Below are 18,203 nucleotides of genomic sequence, written 5' to 3'. Positions count from 1 at the left end.
ATCATAAAATGATTAAAAAATCACATATCGGTGCATGCTTTTCAAATATGCCACAACAAACACAATCTTCCGCTGCTTCACAGCTTCAGCACCGCTAATACACGCCTGAAACACGTTTTTGAATATTTAAAATACGTCACTTCGAGAATACAAGGAACAACAAAACGTATTAACGATCGTGTGCGCCCCATAATCCTACTTTCAAACCACCTGATAAAACGGGATCGCCCGCAATGGCACGGCAATAGCGAAATGATGATTAGCAGCTGTCTGATAATGAGCTCTTCTGTTTTCGTGTTCGAGTTTTGTCCATGCATGAATGTGGCGTGTTTGTTTAGTGCATGAACAGTAACTGTTGATCATGTTGTGTGATGAAGATGTTGATGATGATTAGCTAGTAGATGATCGTTTTTATAGTCTCTTCGTTTGAGTTCGTGTAATGTATCAGCAGCAGTATACGTACGTAACAGGCAATAAGCATCTTCGCTTCGCTGCGAAGTAAGATAGGAACATCCAACGAATCGATCTTCAACTTCTACAGGATCACCCTTCCCCAAGATGGTTCGCGGAAAGAAGCGGATGGTTCTCACCGAAATGCAATAAAAATCCTTATTTTTTGCTGAATTAACGAAATATGATCCCGCAGCCGGTTTCGCATTTTATTTCTGATGTGGTTCTTTTTACCTTGATCGGTGCGCATGGTTTTGTTTGGTGGTTTCTCGTTATGCTTTGCTTTGCTGCCGTTTGTGTGATAAGCGCGATAAGCTTCCTTGTAAATGAAGCGGCTCGTTATAATTTCGTTGCAGGTAAGGATTTTTATTTCCATTCCATCTCGCCCCTAACTTCGGTTTGTATTATACACCTTTCCATGATTTTATTATGTGTTATCTTCACTCTTCTTCTACTGGTATCTGGCTATCGGTGTGGTGTGGCTTTACTAATTCCATTCATCTATTTCTTTGGCTTTTGGGTCTTTCTAAACTCTTCTACATGGGTACTTCATGCTGACAATGACATTATTTTAAATTGTCTTCAAAAATCATTAAATAAAATACTAACTTTCTCTATCTGACTGTCCACTTCCAGGGGTAACAGCCTAAGGAGGGTTAAAAATGGTAGCACCAAATGGAAGGTGAAAGAGATCTCCCTCGACGGTGCTACGATCGGTGCTAGCACTGGTAAGGATCCTGCAGACGGTAACAAATCGAATCGCAACTCGGCCAACCTTTCCGGGACAGAAATAAGCCCTGCCCTATTGGCACAGGCCAACTGGACGTTCGTGGAAAAGCTGCTTAAAGTAAGAATTATCGCAGGGTGATGTTCTACTGAAACCGTTTGCTGATTCGATCGCTACAATTTCGCTTTCTCACTCTTCCTCGTAGGATATCAAAAGTAAAACGAAACGAATGCTGTTAGAGAAGATGGGCACGGAAGCAATTGAGCTGGGCCTGAGCGGTGAAGCGTCGGTCACGGGCGTTGAGGAGAACACAATGATAGCCTCGCTATGTGATCTGCTCGAGAAGGTTTGGTCCCACGGGCTGATCAACAAGCAAAGCAAATCGGCACTCTGGACTCACCTGGCGGCCTATCTGGAGATTAAGGATTGTCAAAATCCAGGCCGGCATCAGATGGAAAACAGCTATTTAACGCCAGGTTAGAGCACCTCCAGTAGATTTTGTTGGATACCCGCTTTCTTCCTTTCTAGGCACGCTCGTGAAATCGTGGCTAGTGTTACGCCATTTCTCATTGAATTTCTATTCCTCATCCCGCCCCGCTGTGTCTCTCTCCATTTAGCCTTAGCGTGGACCGTCATGAGGAAGCGGATGGATTGTACGTTGATGGGCTAGTTATCGTAGCACTCTCACTTACTCTTGTTGATGATTTGTTAGTTAGGATTTATGTTTCACTAATGCATCCAACAATATGATTTCTGCTCAGCTTCCCTTCTGTTTGTCTTTTGTTTCCATTTGCCTACGTTCTTTGTTCTTTTGTTCTGATCATGCTTTCCCCCTCTCTCTCTCTTTCGGTTCTTGTGTTTGCTCGTATAACGAGGGGTTTGGCCTATGTTTGGCGCTAACTCGCTGCAGGCAAGACTCGCAGTAACTCGGAAACGCGGTACAACACATTGAAACCACCGAAAGGCGACGGTGGCACACTAGGCTTTAGGAAGTATCATACAACGATAGCGCACAAAATCCGACGACTCCAGGGTCGGGCGGTACCGGTACTAAGTGAGAGCACTAGCGGCAGCAACATCTATATAGCAGGCTCCACCGAAACACTGCTGTCTTCGGCAGCGTCACCGAATCGTGGGTCCCCCGTGGGTCGCTTTACTAACTTTATGCTCTCCGATGTCGTCGCTTCGTTTGTGGGTAGGCGCCACGGTACGGTAGCTAATCTGTTTACCACAGCGAGCAGCCAGTGCGGTGAGTGGTGGCAATGTGTCCACCGTGGTGGGCTATACATGATGCCTCCCGACAGTGTGCTCTTGTGTGTGATTTTCAGTCACTTCTCCGACGAATGGTTTTGATTCTCAGCACTACGTGTGGAGTGTTTGTGTGTGGTACTAACAGAAACGTTTGCAGTGGAACACGATATCAGCTAGTTCTGTAACAAATACACCATTAGTGCTCTTCTAAATGTATGCGATAATATGAATTATCTTCGTTCGATGAAAATCGAACGATGCCTTGGTGTGATCGCCAGACGATTTTTCCTCTGGGTACTCCTTGACTCGCCTATTCCAAAGTTATATGAAATGCCAACGCATTACCCTCGTTTCATTGTTTGAATTTGTATTATAGACCGTTTGGTTTTTCCGTTTTCGATATGTTTTATATTTCTAAATTTGGTTTTTCTATTTTACGTTTTTAGTGATTTTGTAGTTTTGTGCATTTTGCTTCATTGCTTGGCTTTTTATTAATGCATTTACTATGTGTGCCCATACAGACCTCTCATCGCTAGCCATCGAACCACAGCTTCCACCACCGTCGCCAACGAGGGGGCGCTCCAAGTCGCGCGATCGTAAAAGCCTAGGCCCCGAGCAGCTTCGACCACTTCCCGAATCGCTCGAATTTGATATCCGGTAAGTTATGATCCGGCCAGCCTGTTTCAATGCTTTATACCTCACTTTCCATCCCATCGCACAGCAACATTCTGGCCATGACGGACATCAAAACTCACATCGGATACGCACGAGCGTGGGTACGATTGGCGCTCGAGAAGAAGGTACTCTCACGTCACCTGCGTACGCTGCTATCGGATGCCGCCTTGCTGCGCCAACTGTACAAACGAAGCGCCTTCGTAAGGTGTGATGACGAGGTAGAACAGTTCCTCTACCATCTGCTCACCCTGAATGCGGTCGATTACTTCTGTTTCACCAACACGTATCCGACGACCAAACTACCCTATCGGGTGGTTATTTTTCCGTCGAAGAAGTCGAGCGCTGCGACCACGTCGGCCAACGTTTGGATTGCCATTTCGGGCAGCCTTGGCGAAACGCAGATCATCAGCGTGCCGCGCCATTCGCTGGAGTTTGTGTTTCATGTAGGTGTTGAAAAAGGAGTGAAGGAAAGGGGAGGGTTCAATTGATCGTGTGTTTCTTTCGGTCCATTTGCAGCACAAAACACTCGGTATACTGACGTCATTGAGGATAGGACACGATGACACTGGAATGTCGTCCAAGTGGCTGGTGGAGCATGTGGTCGTGAGGAATGAGGTCACAGGTCATACGTACAAGTGAGTGATTCGCTTTTCGTTACCCTTCATCATCAAAAGAACTGTATGATATAACGTTTTTCGTCATCCCTCAGATTCCCCTGTGGACGGTGGCTTGGTCGGGGTATCGATGATGGATCGATCGAACGGTTGCTGATCGGTCAGCTCGTCCCACGGACGGTCGATAGCGAGGAGCTTGTGGAAGCCTGCCGGACACCACCGCGTACCCGTAGCCCAAGCATTCAGCGGCCAGAGGTACGCCCGTCCGACATTCAGCACATGCTCGGCAATTGTGTGAACGCTATCGTCAAGTGGCATTATCGGCCGAGCCGGGACAGGGATGCCAGCTCGCTAACAAACCTTCTGTGCGGTGAGAACGGGCTGGTCAAGTGTCTCGAGCAGGCCTTCCTGTGTGGTTTCCGCTCATCCCGTCTCTTCGGTCGCAACCTTTACCTGTGGGACTACTTTGTGCGGGTGAAGGAACAATTCGAGATCTGTCTGGTGGAGGAATCGGTCGAAACGGTACGCGGTGGTGCCGGTAGCAGTGCATCAACCTCTCCACCGACGAGTGGCTCTAGTCCGGAGTCACCACCGCAAGTAACGGTTGTGCACGGTGGTACTGGTGGTGGTGCTGGTGGTCCTGGAGGTGCTAACAGCGGGATCGGTGCCGTCCTCAGCGTGGCCTCACTTTCGCCCGTCGCACGGCAGGAACTGTCCGCCGTATGGCACTGCTACTGCCATCTGATGGATGAGATCAATAATGTGAAGCAAACGCTTGGCAAAGATGGTCGATTCCAGTTGTTTATCTGTTTGAGTTTGAGGTAACTGTGGGGTGAAGGGACAGAGCATGTGAAGAGAAATACTAACACCTGGTGCTGGTACTGTTTACTTATAGGGAACACCTGCTGCACAGGATGCTAGTACCGATGGCCTATACCCGCGTGACGGCAGAGATGTACGAGGAGCAGAGCTTCATGCGCAAGAAGGGACTGCTAACGTTCCTGCGCCAGATCCTGGAACCACTGGACGAGTTTCATATAGTGCTGGAAAATTCCATTACACAAGGTATCGGATCGCACTGCTAGGCTGGTTCGGGTTGCTGTTCGATCGATTTCTGATCGTGTAGAACGAAAATACTCACTCTCTCAATCTCTATGATGGTAGCTGGTGTCCCATGCGCCAAGGAACTTACACAGAACTAAGTATATGTGCGTGTGTGAGTTGGTGCGTAAGTGGTGATTTCATTTGTGACGATACGTGCTATTTTACTTTAAACTATGTAGTTAAAAATCCTCTTTTTTACTAGTAGAGTATCGGTCTGGTGACCTCTTGCTCGCAAAATTCGAGATTTCCATTAAACCAAATAAGCAAACCCCAACACATCAAACACAGGAACAATCTGCAAGATTAGCTAGTAAGTTTAGTTTAGATATATGAGTGACCTTTTACACGGAGAAGAATCAATCATAACGAATGCTGAGCGTTCGATCTTACAATCGGTTCACGAGTTGTTGTCGACATCCTATTTACGATTTTTTTTTATTGCTTTTGTTTAGTTAAGTCCTTTAACGATAGAGACTGATGGAGAAATAGTAGAAATGGAGAATAGCCCAGTGATCTTACTGCAATTCGGTCACGATCACGTCGATCCTAAAGCACAGCAACGATGGCCAAAGAATGAGATAGACGAACTCAGAAGAAGAAGGGGAAGAGGAAGAAGACAACTCATTGTAGTACGTAAGCAAGGTGACGGATCCCAGTAAATGAAAAGGCAGGAAATGAACGGATGAATGATCGTCGATGTCAGTGTGAAGTGTATAAAAAGTTAAGTATAATTTGGGAGAACCAGGTTTTCAATTTTGTTTGCTTTTGGAGCTTCTCCTGCAGATGCTCTTTCTTGCCAGTTGATTGTTGAGTTTAATGTTAGCTACTTTCCCTTGTTTATGCGTTGGTTTGTCGGTTGGTTTTTTTAAAATTTTGTTGTTCCTTTTACAAAAATCTTCATCATTTGTTGCATTACAAACCACCAAATGCAGGCTGCGTTGCGTACCGACGAATCCCAGAACCAATAGTCATCGATGGTATCATCTCTGTGTGTTAGTGAGTGTGTGTGTGTGTGTGCGTAATAACTCTGTGCCAAACAACCCGCAATCCTCGAATTGATATGAATAGTAAGTAGTAGCTGTCGTTAGAATGAACCAAATTCTCGTTTGGTGGTTGCAAGTTGCGATATTGCAGAATCTCGAAAAACTTGCGCGGTGAGAGTGTGTGATGGTATATGGGATGGGGAGATCGATCGACTCCTTGACTCAAAGTAGCACAGAGCTTTCTTTTTTGTTCTCGTGTGAACTTTTACCCTCGCCTTCCCTTTCCCTATACGCTCTATGTGTGTAACTGCCGGTTTCATTGGTTCTTCTACTTAACTCATATTCCTTCAAACTATCTGCATGTAACAATGCTCCAGTGATGAGTGCTACCATTGATGCATACCATTCGATATTAGTCAAGCGTATATTTAGAGATCGGTGTTAGTAGCAGATTAGAGTTGAAGACATCGAAGCCGAATGAGAGAGAACGGATGGCCCTGTGAGTGCACCTGCATGATGCGTGTGTTCGATGGGGCCATCCAAATGGTACGACTCCCCTCCAATTACCCTGTGTCTTCGTGAACATGAAATGTAAAACTAACGTGACGAAAATAAAACAAAACTCATAGTCGTTTCCAACCGAAAACCCCGTATCAACGAGCACCAGGTATCTTTGTTTTTTATGTACCCGAAATGCCATTTGGTAATCATTTTTACATACATTTTTATTGTTTCAGCCACGAAACAGCAGATTAATCGCGGGATTGCCTGGTTGCTAGTCGGATGTAGTGCCTGACAAGTAAGTAACCCCTTTGATTAGAGTTAAGTATTTATTGAGGATTGCAGGATTTCAACGGTGATTTTAAATCATACGAAGCAATAATTTGCTGCAAAGGAACAATACTTTTTGCTGCAAGGTGTTTGACTCCCATGCAGCAACATACAGCACAACAAAAAACACGACACACAAAACACCATTACCGGAAACTCCGGAATTAGTTTCAAGAGTAAAGGGGGGAAAGCCCGAATTGTGAATTAAGTCTAAGTAAATTGATTCCCAACCACGTTCTACACAACCGGTGCTCTGTGGGTGCCGCGTGTCAGTAAACGGTTTATCATTATCATCATCATCATCGAGGTAGACCGTGTTTTAAGTGAAAGAGTAGTGTTCGGTAGTGCAAGCGAAAAACACGGTTCCTCCAGCACCGTAAAGTACGTGCGTGTGTCGGTGTTTGAGTTGGAGATCCGAAGAACTCGTCAAACCACCACCCAACATCACCACCCACCCCAAAACGAACCACCCACCCGTCGTCGTCGTCGTCGTCGTCGGTGTCGTCGTCGTCCCCACCGTTGCGGTATCGAAACGAGCGGCTCGGCACGAACACAAGCAGGGCAGGTTGTTGGCCACTAAACAATAAACTTCTGTCTCCAACCCGCGGAAAGGCTCACTCTTCTGCGTATCGCGCTCGCGGCAACATCACCACTATCTCCAACCACCATCGGGGACAGCTCCATCTTCCAGACACGTAAGCGAATCGGTTGGACGTGCACGCGCGATCTACAAACAGCCTGCTGTTGCTGCTGCTGAGAAAGCGAATTAGTAACGTGTCGTGAGTGAGCTCGTGTACGCGCGCCTCGTGAAGTGATCAAAGTGAGCCACCGCGGGCCACGGTTTGAACTGAAGCTGCTCCAGAGACTGTTCTGTTAGCCAAGATGTGTGGCATCTTTGCGTATCTCAACTTCCTGACACCGAAGTCACGCCGCGATGTGCTGGAGCTGCTGCTGAACGGGTTGAAGCGGCTCGAGTACCGTGGTTACGATTCTGCCGGTGTGGCCGTCGATGGACTAACGGCCGATGCGGGTATACTACTGTTCAAGCGTACCGGCAAGGTGAAGGTGCTGGAGGAGGCAATCCTCGAGGCGGCCAAAACGACGGATCTGACGGAGTCCTGCGAAACTCACGTCGGTATCGCGCACACCCGTTGGGCTACGCACGGTGCCCCGAGCGAGCTGAACTCGCATCCGCAACGCTCGGACGATGGAAATGCGTTCGTCGTTGTGCACAACGGTATCGTGACGAACTATAAGGACATCAAGAAGTTCCTGGAGCTGCGCGGTTACGTGTTCGAGTCGGACACCGATACGGAGGCCATCGCGAAGCTGGTACACCATCTCTGGAAGCAACACCCGAACTACTCGTTCCGCGAACTGGTCGAGCAGGTGATCCAGCAGGTCGAGGGTGCGTTCGCACTGGCCTTCAAATCGAAGCACTTCCCTGGCGAGTGCGTCGTAACGCGACGAGGATCGCCGCTGCTGGTCGGCATCAAAGCAAAGACGAGCCTCGCCACCAACCATGTACCGATCCTGTACGGTAAGGGACCACGCCACGGTTCTGTTGGTAACGTGCAGGTCGAACCAACGCCAGACAACACGGCCGATTTCATCAATCCGGGCGAGGAGGTCGAGTACTTCTTCGCCTCGGATGCATCGGCCGTGATCGAGCACACGAACCGGGTAATCTACCTGGAGGATGACGATGTGGCCGCCGTTAAGGATGGAGCGCTCGGGATCCATCGGTTGAAGAAGAGCCTGGACGATCCGCACGCTCGTGAAATCACCACACTCAAGATGGAAATCCAGCAGATCATGAAGGGAAACTATCGGTACTTTATGCAGAAGGAGATCTTCGAGCAACCGGAATCGGTGGTGAACACGATGCGTGGTCGCGTTAACTTTGAGAGCCGCAAAGTGACTCTCGGTGGTATCAAGGATTACATTCCGGAGATCAAGCGCTGCCGGCGGTTGATGCTGATCGCTTGCGGTACCTCGTACCACAGTGCGGTCGCGACGCGCCAGCTGCTGGAGGAGCTCACCGAACTGCCTGTTATGGTGGAGCTGGCTTCGGATTTCCTCGATCGTAACACTCCGATCTACCGGGACGATGTGTGCTTCTTCATCTCACAGTCGGGCGAAACGGCCGATACGTTGATGGCGCTGCGGTACTGCAAGCAACGAGGTGCCCTGATCGTCGGTATTACCAACACCGTCGGTAGCTCGATCTGCCGTGAATCACACTGCGGTGTGCACGTCAATGCGGGGCCCGAGATTGGTGTGGCCTCGACGAAGGCCTATACCTCGCAGTTCATCTCGCTCGTTATGTTTGCGCTGGTGATGAGCGAGGATCGCTTGTCGCTGCAGTCGCGACGCCTCGAGATTATCGATGCGCTCGGTAAGCTCGATACGCACATCAAGCAGGTGCTGATGCTGGACCAGAAGGTGCTCGAGATCGCGCAGGATCTGTACCAGCAGAAGTCACTGTTGATCATGGGCCGCGGTTACAACTTTGCCACCTGTATGGAGGGTGCGCTGAAGGTGAAGGAGCTGACGTACATGCACAGCGAGGGTATTATGGCGGGTGAGCTGAAGCACGGACCGCTTGCCCTGGTCGACGATACGATGCCGATCGTGATGATCATCATGCGTGATCCGGTGCACCAGAAGTGCATGAATGCGCTGCAGCAGGTGACGGCTCGCGAAGGCCGACCGATCATCATCTGCGAGGAGGGCGATCAGGAGACGAAAACGTTCGCCTCGAAAGCACTCGAGATTCCGCGCACGGTCGACTGTCTGCAGGGTGTGCTGACCGTCATTCCGATGCAGTTGCTTTCGTATCACATTGCGGTGCTCCGTGGTTGCAACGTCGATTGCCCGCGAAATCTCGCCAAGTCGGTTACGGTGGAGTAAAGCCCGGATGCCGGTCGATGCCTACTGTGTTCGGTGGTTCGGTTGCAGTTTGAAGTTGAGTGAAGATGTATCTCTGTGTCCTTTCGTGAGTGCGCGTGTATTCGTGTATGTGTTGTTAGGTGATGAAACTCTACGTCTCATCTCAGTCACCTTTTCCTACGGGGTGTTTGTGCGTGCGTGCGTGCGTATGCCGGAGGGTAGTTGGACGAAATGCTTTTAAAATGCAAAACCATGTATTGGGCTGTTAAGTTTCGTTGGCGGAGTTTCGGTTTTGTGCGATAGATTACACAGGTTGCTATAGGTTTCCAGACAATATTTCAATATTTGATCATGTGCGCGTCCAGATTTGGATGCTACGGAACATCACAACAGAGCAAGCGAAGATGTAGAAGAAAAGCACCCCAATGGCTCTAAGCTGACGGGGAGGGCGTCTTAGATTTAGGAACACTTCACGAAGCGGTAGAAAGAATATCAGTGCAATAGTGGGGCACGATACGGGCCTACCTGGCATCCACGTCCGCAGAAACCGTTGTTACTCTCACATCAGCGGCTGCGATAGAGGCCGGGCGCGTTCGTACGCGCATCTGTCTGCGTTTGTTACGATCACTATCATCACCGTTTGATAACCAAGCCGAACACTCTTATTCTCATTACACTCCCACCTCGACCTCATCATCATCAACACCATCATCGCCGTCATAGTTGTTATCACCACTGGTTCCCCGGTCGTCGGTCAAATGCTCGTCTGCCATATTAACAACACACTAAGTTAGAAGCATACCACCACACAGGACAGACACTCTCATTCACCTGACCGGCTGACAACATACCTGGCACGCGCGATTTGATCCGATCTGATCTGTTCGTCGCCAAAAAAAAAGGGCTCATATTGGCAGATTTTGACCTAATTAGATCGATTGTTCGACTTTTGCTTTTCGATTGCGCCACGCACGCATATCGTCGTCGTGTATCTCAAAACCGCCATTGTTTGCTGTTGAACGCCGGAGAGTAGATGGGTGACAGCCTACTAGTTTGTCAGCGGCGGCAGACAGCCAACGGTGACCGGCCGGTGGCCGGCGTGCTCGATGCGTGACAACCAGTGAGAATGGACCAAGTAGGTTACCGGTGACGACGGTTGATAGATTAGGGGTTGACATCGGGGCGCTTCGTTGGTTGCTTCGATACTCATCTCGAGAAAATTTATAGCTACACTTTTGATGTACTAGACAAAATGTCACAGGCAGACGGGTAGTAACAGCCTAGGCCTGCTTGGATGAATCTAAATTTTATCCAAAAAAAAAACAAGAGCATAATGAGAGTGGAAGATAGTAGTGATCAGCGTTGGTACGCGATTGTGGAAGGAATGCACAAGGGATAGCTTCATTCCACGTAGGAGTCACAAAAAGAAGTCAGTGGCAATAAAGGGAGCGCGGATAGGAAGACGAATGGATCTAAAATAGATATTCCAGTTAGAAAATGAAGATGAAAAAAACAGAAGATGCCAATCCGGGATGCCTAGGGCGTACCGAGATTCCACGGCAGAGATTTGGCATATTTGGATGTAATTAGTCGCATAAGTACTACGAGCACACACGTTGTTGGTTACTGGTATCACCGGCGATACCGGGGGAGCTGGAGCAATGGCCGGAGCGCGATGTTGTAGCGATAAGGCTTCGGACGAAATTATCTGTATATGAATAAAGAAGTATTAGTGCTTTTCTTTTTATTGATAACTGGTCTTGTATCTCGGTAGTTCGTTAGTAGTGGCACCGGAAGTGCGCTCCACTACGATCAGCGTGCAGTGAAAGAAAATTTCCCTATGTCGAGCAGGCGAAACCCGAACTTCGGACACTCGACCAGCAGGCACCTTCCGAGATATTACGTCCCCCCAATCGTGGGCCGAGGTAGGATCGTGGGGGCTCGGAGTCTATTACCTCATCTTGGAGCAACCGATCCAGCGTGTGTTGAGTGGTCGTGGTCGTGGTTGATGTTGAACTTTCTCCTCGTAGGCGAGAGCTTTTGACTTTTCCATTTCTTCCGGCATTCGATCCAACCGTGTGTGCATGTGGGATATGTAGCGTAATCAGCGTACCCCAAGCACTACGAAGAGTTACTTAATAGACCGCGACCGACGCGGGGTTTTGGTCTGTTTTCGTCTTCGTTTCGTGCCTTTCAAGGCCAGATCGGATGGGGTGAATTGGCACAGATTCGCATTTCGGTTATCGTCACCTAAGATGGCATCTCGGCTCGTTGGAAGTTTCTGACGTAGTAGACTCTGCTGTTACTGCTGCCATGGTGATGATGTCAAGACAGTGCTTGGTATGCATGTGCTTGTGCGCCGTGTACCACAGCAACCGTTGAACGGCAGGCACCGCGTAGTACTTCAGATTTTACACACAATCACCAAGCACCCTTCTACGATTGCATTCGACGAGGGCTTTCTCTCCAGCAGCGGCAGCAGTGTGCACATGGCGTAATGGCCACGGCAGACACGCAGACACACCGACATCGACCGACTCTAACGGTAACTTTAATGGAGCGTAAGCTTGCACCGTATAGGATCCGCGTCCACCGCGTCTTCCCTCTTCCGCAAACTCCACGGACTAGGCATAGAGGGGGTTTTGCGTTCGACGACGGATCGGACGAATGGTGCGGTGCATAACGAGTTCCAGTCACGTAGAGATCGGCCGCGCTTCCGTGGGCCGCCCCAATCCCAGGTCTAAATGTGTGTGCGTGTTTAGAGCTGCACGAGAGCTAAATTGATTGAGTTTGAAGATCTGCATTTTCTTTCCCTGCTAGGGTTGGCTGGTACTAAGTGTCCGGGTCCGGGTCCGGGTCGGATGTCTTTTGGAAGACCCAAAACCAATTCATCATGAAAGCTTATGACAATGACAGCAACACACTGCCGTGGATGGCCGATTAGGTAGATGGTCATTCCAAACTCGTCTACCTCTTCGGCCTGATAAGATTTTATTTTGGGATTGTTCCAGTTGAATTCCATGACGGTCTGTTTATCTCACTTGAATGCCGTAAATAATTGGTTTAATACTGGCGTCAAATGAGGTAATAATTTGTAATCTTTGGACCAGCCACCTGTTAACTGTTGATGTTGGTCGCCAATTGTTGGGCGCCAAATTACCTTCGAGGCCAACGTACTTTGGCTTTTAAAGCTTGTCGCGTGCAAATACATTGCGATTTGGTACGAAACAGCGCATCAAACAACCTTCAAGGGAAGGAAACGGTTGTTTGCGATTGACCATTACCCCTGCTGGTGGATTCTAGCTACCAGTCGGTGGTCCAGGAGAAGCTCAACTACCTTTCACGTACGGCCTTCGGTCAAGTGCAACTCCGGCGAATGCTGCTGACGACATCCTCCAAGTTTGCAAACTTTTTTACCAATAGTGGTGCTCGTGAAAATTGAAAGGAACTACCGAATTGAATAGTGATTGTTTCGTTAGTGATTGTTAGTTTGAGTTGAGTGTAATAATGAAAAAGTTAGCGGGTATCTTGTTGGTCAAATTCAAGAATTTAGATAAATAGTAATGCCATTTTTATTTTGTAGAAAAATGTTTGCTGAAAAAAATACCGCTTTATACCACATTTTAATAGACACCGTAATTATTATGCTTTCCATGAAGTACCGTACACGTAAATTATAATCCTTTCCGTGAAGTACCAGCACGAATTTTTCTTTCTTTATATTTCATCTGAAATGCAACTGAAAGTAAAGCAAAAGGATGATGTCCTTCACTCGCAATTAAAAATGCTTATTCTATGCAAATTTATAACGAAGAAATCTTGCCGAACTACATTAACGATCACCTTAGGCACATGACGATTATTCTGATCCGTTAAAGGACCGGCAACCTTCTATTTCTCCACACGGTAGTGTGGTCGACGTGGCACCTTCCAACTCAACTAGTGCCACGTTTCCAGGATATTTACCCATACCGTGGCCAGTACAAACGGGCAGAATGTAACAAAGCGAATCTGAGAACCAGTTCTACTACTAGTGCACTGCCGACGGACGGATCGGACCGATCGCTTCGAAGGGAGGCTCCTCCATTAGCAGAATTTCGATTCGCTGGCGCCCAAACCTGTTCCCGATCGGGCTTTAGGGTGGGGCGATGGACAAGTTTTCGATTTCGATGGCCGGTCCCCCTCCTCCTCACATCAGCCTTCTCCTTCTTGTCTTGGGCGTTTGCGCAATCCGCTTGCTCCCAAATGAAGATTGTTGTGGTATCGGGCTGGATTATAATTTCGTTGCCTACTGCGCTAAGATGTTGCGATGGTGGTGCTGGTGCTGGTGATGTGGTATCACTACCACTACTACTTACACTAGCCTGCTGCAAAACTAGCTATAGGCAGGTATAGTGCTTGTCGCCAGCTTTTCACTTTTATCTCGTTAGCCTTGACATTTTTCCTCCTTTCCCTTCCTGAACTGCGCTGATGATCGTTGGGGCATTGTGTCGTTGTGTGCGGACCATAGGGGCGGGGTGGGCAACAGAAAAGTGGTTGAGTCTCAAAAAAAAAAAAGAAAAAAAACCGAATGCTCGCGAAGTTGCTACCTACTCCAATCGACGTGTATTGGCCATGATATAGCCATGTTTGCATTGTTTTCACGCCTCGGTGGACCCTGTACTCGGTTACGGTGTCCCCTTCGGCGTCACGGTCCAGTTTGCCGCAGAAGAAGCCGGTGCAAGAAGAAGGACTTTTCAGAACGCAAAACGCCATAGTGAATGTTGTACCAGAGCAGGAAACTACTGTACGATCACGAGTATAGTAGCTGTTCTTGTAGAATCGATCACAGTCCTGTTCGATGTAAAATGACCATGGTAATGTGAAAGGGTCCCCGAGAATTGGCCTCTCGGGAGTCTGGATAACGCAGGATCCTGCAAAGCCTCCTGAAGGTGCAAATATTCGTGTTACCATGGCAACGTGTCGTAGTGCACTCAGGGTGGACATAAGAATTAATATAATATTTTTCGAATAATTTAACGACACATTTTATTTCTTCTGAGAAAAAATGAGGATTTTTATCAAGTTTTTAGTCCGATCTAGACAACATCTTTTGTTAACATTCAGGACACCATCTTTAAATCCGAGTTCAAGTCAGGGAGCACTTCGGTGTCGTCGGTACCATTTAATCGGTGGAAAACAACTTGAACAGTGATATGTTACTAACTAGCTGTCTCTAGTTGAACTACGCAGAACGACACGATAATGCCTAGTGTATCAATCTGAATCCAAATCAATTACTTCCTGCAAACAGATCAAACAGGCGCGGGGATTCAGACGTCACAGCACCACAACCTGTAGTAGGGCAACTTTAGCAGACATCAAAGGCCTTCCGCCTCTCACCTTTACAAGACCTAGCGGTCGATGGCGTCGATTACACGGTTTACATTCTGCTGGCCGCAACAGAAGTACCTTGCGTTCTCGTGTGACCGGCCACCGGTCACTTTCGGTAGACTGTTGAGTGTGGTGCGAGCTTGCACAAGAACATCGCATGCCGCCCTTACCCCCTCCTATCGACCGGTACCGAAAGTCCCCTCTTCTAAGTAGCCACTCGAAAATGGATTATCTGCTAAGTGCTTGAAACATACGCTTTCCAATGCCGACGTGTGGTCACTCGCTACGTGGTCAATTCCGTCAGGCGGAACCAATTTAGAACGTATGGGTCCGACACTGGACCCACCGCAGCGTCATTAACCACGACGGATGGTGGCAGCAGCTGAAGTGCAGATCGATATTGCACCTTCCGCTCTATAGCTTTGGGCTGCAAATCGCATTGTACTTAAAGGATTAATTAACTACTTTAGCGAGGTGAGTTGGCGCAAGGCGCATTGTCACAATTTGTTGCAGTGCACGTGTAGTTGGAATGCAGCGAAAGGGTCCCCGGTTCGACGCCAGCGACAGACAAACTGTGTGGCCCAGAGAGAGGGAGAGAGAGAGCATGTCATGAAAAGGTTAATGACTTCGGTTTAACCGGGAACTACGACTTTGTCGCGTTTCGTGCGCCCGTGCACGAACTCTTGGGTCTTGGTCCATGGTTCGCCGCCATCATTACCTAACGTGTAGGGTCTCTGGCAGCCATGCAGCCATCGTGGGCCGCTGTACATGACCGCGCCGAAGCCGGAGCCAGAGATTGACATGATAAAGCCCGTCGTCAACGACTTAGACTGGCACCACGGTGTTGCCAAAGCCCTGCTCGATACTTCTATTCATTGCTGTTTTCCTTTCGCGGGTTTATTTTTGCGTCTTGACATTTGCAAAGCCATGCCAAGCCATCGATGGTGCAGCAGACTCCCGTTAAAGGCATCCAGAAAGAAGATGGAGGCGCTTTCCCTTTCACCAAAGACACTGCGTGTGGGAGGGGGGATGGTGTGGGCATTAAGCACCCAATTCGATCGGCACCGAATCGAGCGAAGCGTTGAGTAACGGTTTTATGCATCGCACAGATTGTGCACGGCAGATGGGTAAGGAGGTTCGGCCAGTGAGCTTCAATAATTGAAGACGGCGCAATTCCTACCGAATGCAGCGCAGCAAACAGGAGAAGGTCAATGTACTCTCTCTACAGTGGGAGGTGGTTCCCGAAAATTTGAAATCCATCACATTGTGACTTCCGGAAGCTGCTCGTAAGGATGATGTAAAGATGCGCGTCGTAAGCCCCGGATAGACTCGCATGGTGGTGCATCCATCATGATGCAACTCGGCACCTCATTAACCATTTGGCGCTCGAGTCGACTTTGGTTATTTGGCCAACCTCTCAGTGCATCTTTTCCGCAAACAACGGCAAACGGAAGTCGTATATTTTTATGATATCCAACGCAGCATATAGTAAGGTTAAATTGTCACGAGTCGCGGCTGCGTCCATATCTTATCTCTCCCGGGTGCTAGAGAGCATCGAAAGATGGAAACCGGTTGATCGTTGTCTGCGACATGGCTTCCCCTGTCTTCAGACGCGGACGACACACGCCCCGCGGCAATCTAATCAACGCGAATGTGCGATTGTCCAACAGGCAGCAACACTAGAAGCACCACCCCAGCAGCCGGTGACCGATATGTTGACGAGATAGGTCCGGGTCTTTCCTTGCGTCTTTGTCGATGGCTATCTCTGGCATCGATGACGGGGAACGTGCTTATCGATGTTGGTCAACAGGATTCGCCCATTTGCCGGGACAAGATGGAATGGGGACGATATATAGGTGCTCCTCCCTTTTGTGCATTTTGTGCAGCTTTTTATTTCGCTTTTGCATCGATGACGTGTGCTGGGTTGCGATCACGTATAGGGCACATGATTCCTTGCGGTTGGCTATTGGCCTTGGCTGGCTGGAGAGTTGGCTTGGCCAAACAAGTGGCTACGCTGTTCCATCCATGAATACCCGTAACGCTTGTTTAAGAGCAGAACAGGACCGAAACAGGAAGCCATGGAACCGCCGATCCTCGCACATTGCTTGGTGGTACAAGAAAACGAGAAAAACTTGCTGTACCATGATGTAGGACTGGTTCGTGAAGTGAAACTGTTGTTTTGCACAGATCGAGACGATGATCAATTGAAGGTATTGTCTTCCAATCTTTTGACGCAGATCGTTGAGGCATTAGGGAGATATAGAGCTGCTGAGGACATTGTATCGTACGCCCTATTATCGTTTAGAAATATCGTAAAAGCTTCCATAGACAAAAAAAACTGCCAACTTATTGTTCATGTTCCTTATGATGTTTTTTTTTGAGGCCAGACTGTCCGAAGTGATTGATACCGAAGATTAATATGGGATCATAGTAACCAACGATTTTAAACCTGAACATTTGTAGTATTTAGAATTCCTTTACAACAAGGTGGTAAAAAACCGGGTGGATTTACAAAAGGTGGTGTTGTAGGCCGTTATTTTGTAGCAAGTGGTACAACATTTAAGAAGGAACGAAAAGTATACGCTTGTGATTATTGGTAAGGTGCAATTTAGTGGTTCGAAAGTGCCCCATTTTTGCAGTCACTGATGCTGCAAAACAGTAAGCCGATGAAAAGGGATTTGTAGATTTCATTATTCCCCTGTCTACTACTAGTATTGGTACATTGCAACCGCCCTAAATCCATGGTGTCGTTGTTTTCGCCTTTCGATCAGCCGCGACTGATCTGACCACTTGTGTCAATAAGCCAGCTACGCATTTGTTCTCGGCGTTACTATGGCATCGTATATGAATTTCTTTAGTAAGCCAATACGACTTAACATCCAAGCTATTGGGGAACGAATGTACATCGAGCGATATTTCTGGATGGAATTTTAAAACTCTTTAAACTCTGGCACGTGTTTTTATTAAAATAATAAATTATACATAATGGGTGCGAGCCTACAGAAAATAGAAATTCATCCCCATAACACAAACCGACTACTCCGGTCCAACGGTGTGGGGGTCTGTTGCCTTTTTGTGATTGCGATCGTTGGACCCCAAAGGAGCACCGTGTGCTGTTGGAACAAGTTTTTCTTCTTCGCCGCGGCCCAAATCGGCAAACCACAATATTTCGTTGCACACGCGACGATGCCATGTCGATGGCGAAGGAACATTTCGACGGGGGTGATTTCATGATTTAAATCGACGATCGACGATCGACGACGACGAAGAAGACGGTTGTTATGCAACGTGTTTAGCATGAAG

General features: G+C 48.2%; 2 protein-coding genes across 3 annotated transcripts in view; both read left to right on the top strand.

Moving 5' to 3' along the window:
* Positions 1 to 6,490, top strand: part of LOC125956586 (DENN domain-containing protein 5A) — a 26,877-nt gene extending 20,387 nt beyond the window's left edge. Inside the window, exons 6-13 of one of the 2 annotated variants that reach the window (XM_049688623.1) lie at positions 1,087 to 1,297; positions 1,383 to 1,653; positions 1,795 to 1,830; positions 2,950 to 3,085; positions 3,150 to 3,546; positions 3,620 to 3,738; positions 3,813 to 4,538; positions 4,613 to 6,490. In XM_049688623.1, coding sequence (XP_049544580.1) covers positions 1,087 to 1,297; positions 1,383 to 1,653; positions 1,795 to 1,830; positions 2,950 to 3,085; positions 3,150 to 3,546; positions 3,620 to 3,738; positions 3,813 to 4,538; positions 4,613 to 4,802 — 2,086 coding nt within the window. In that variant the 3' untranslated portion in view covers positions 4,803 to 6,490. The remainder of the gene's footprint in view (positions 1 to 1,086; positions 1,298 to 1,382; positions 1,654 to 1,794; positions 1,831 to 2,949; positions 3,086 to 3,149; positions 3,547 to 3,619; positions 3,739 to 3,812; positions 4,539 to 4,612) is intronic. The other variant, XM_049688624.1, reaches the window with a different exon arrangement.
* A 281-nt stretch (positions 6,491 to 6,771) lies between these two features.
* On the top strand, positions 6,772 to 11,281 carry LOC125956600 (glutamine--fructose-6-phosphate aminotransferase [isomerizing] 2-like). Its single transcript, XM_049688653.1, has one exon. It carries the CDS (start codon positions 7,518 to 7,520, stop codon positions 9,546 to 9,548), a length of 2,031 nt encoding a protein of 676 aa, XP_049544610.1. The 5' UTR covers positions 6,772 to 7,517; the 3' UTR covers positions 9,549 to 11,281.
* Positions 11,282 to 18,203: the final 6,922 nt, after the last annotated feature.

The sequence above is a fragment of the Anopheles darlingi genome, chromosome 3, assembly GCF_943734745.1.
Source record: "Anopheles darlingi chromosome 3, idAnoDarlMG_H_01, whole genome shotgun sequence".
In the NCBI taxonomy this organism is placed as follows: Eukaryota; Metazoa; Arthropoda; class Insecta; order Diptera; family Culicidae; genus Anopheles; species Anopheles darlingi.
Note: the sequence above shows the minus strand (reverse complement) of the source record. Positions and strands in the feature narration are given on the sequence as shown.

Coding starts and splice junctions, on each gene's coding strand:
- LOC125956600 (XM_049688653.1), top strand. CDS start 7,518: ATGTGTGGCATCTTTGCGTATCTCAACTTCCTGACACCGAAGTCACGC.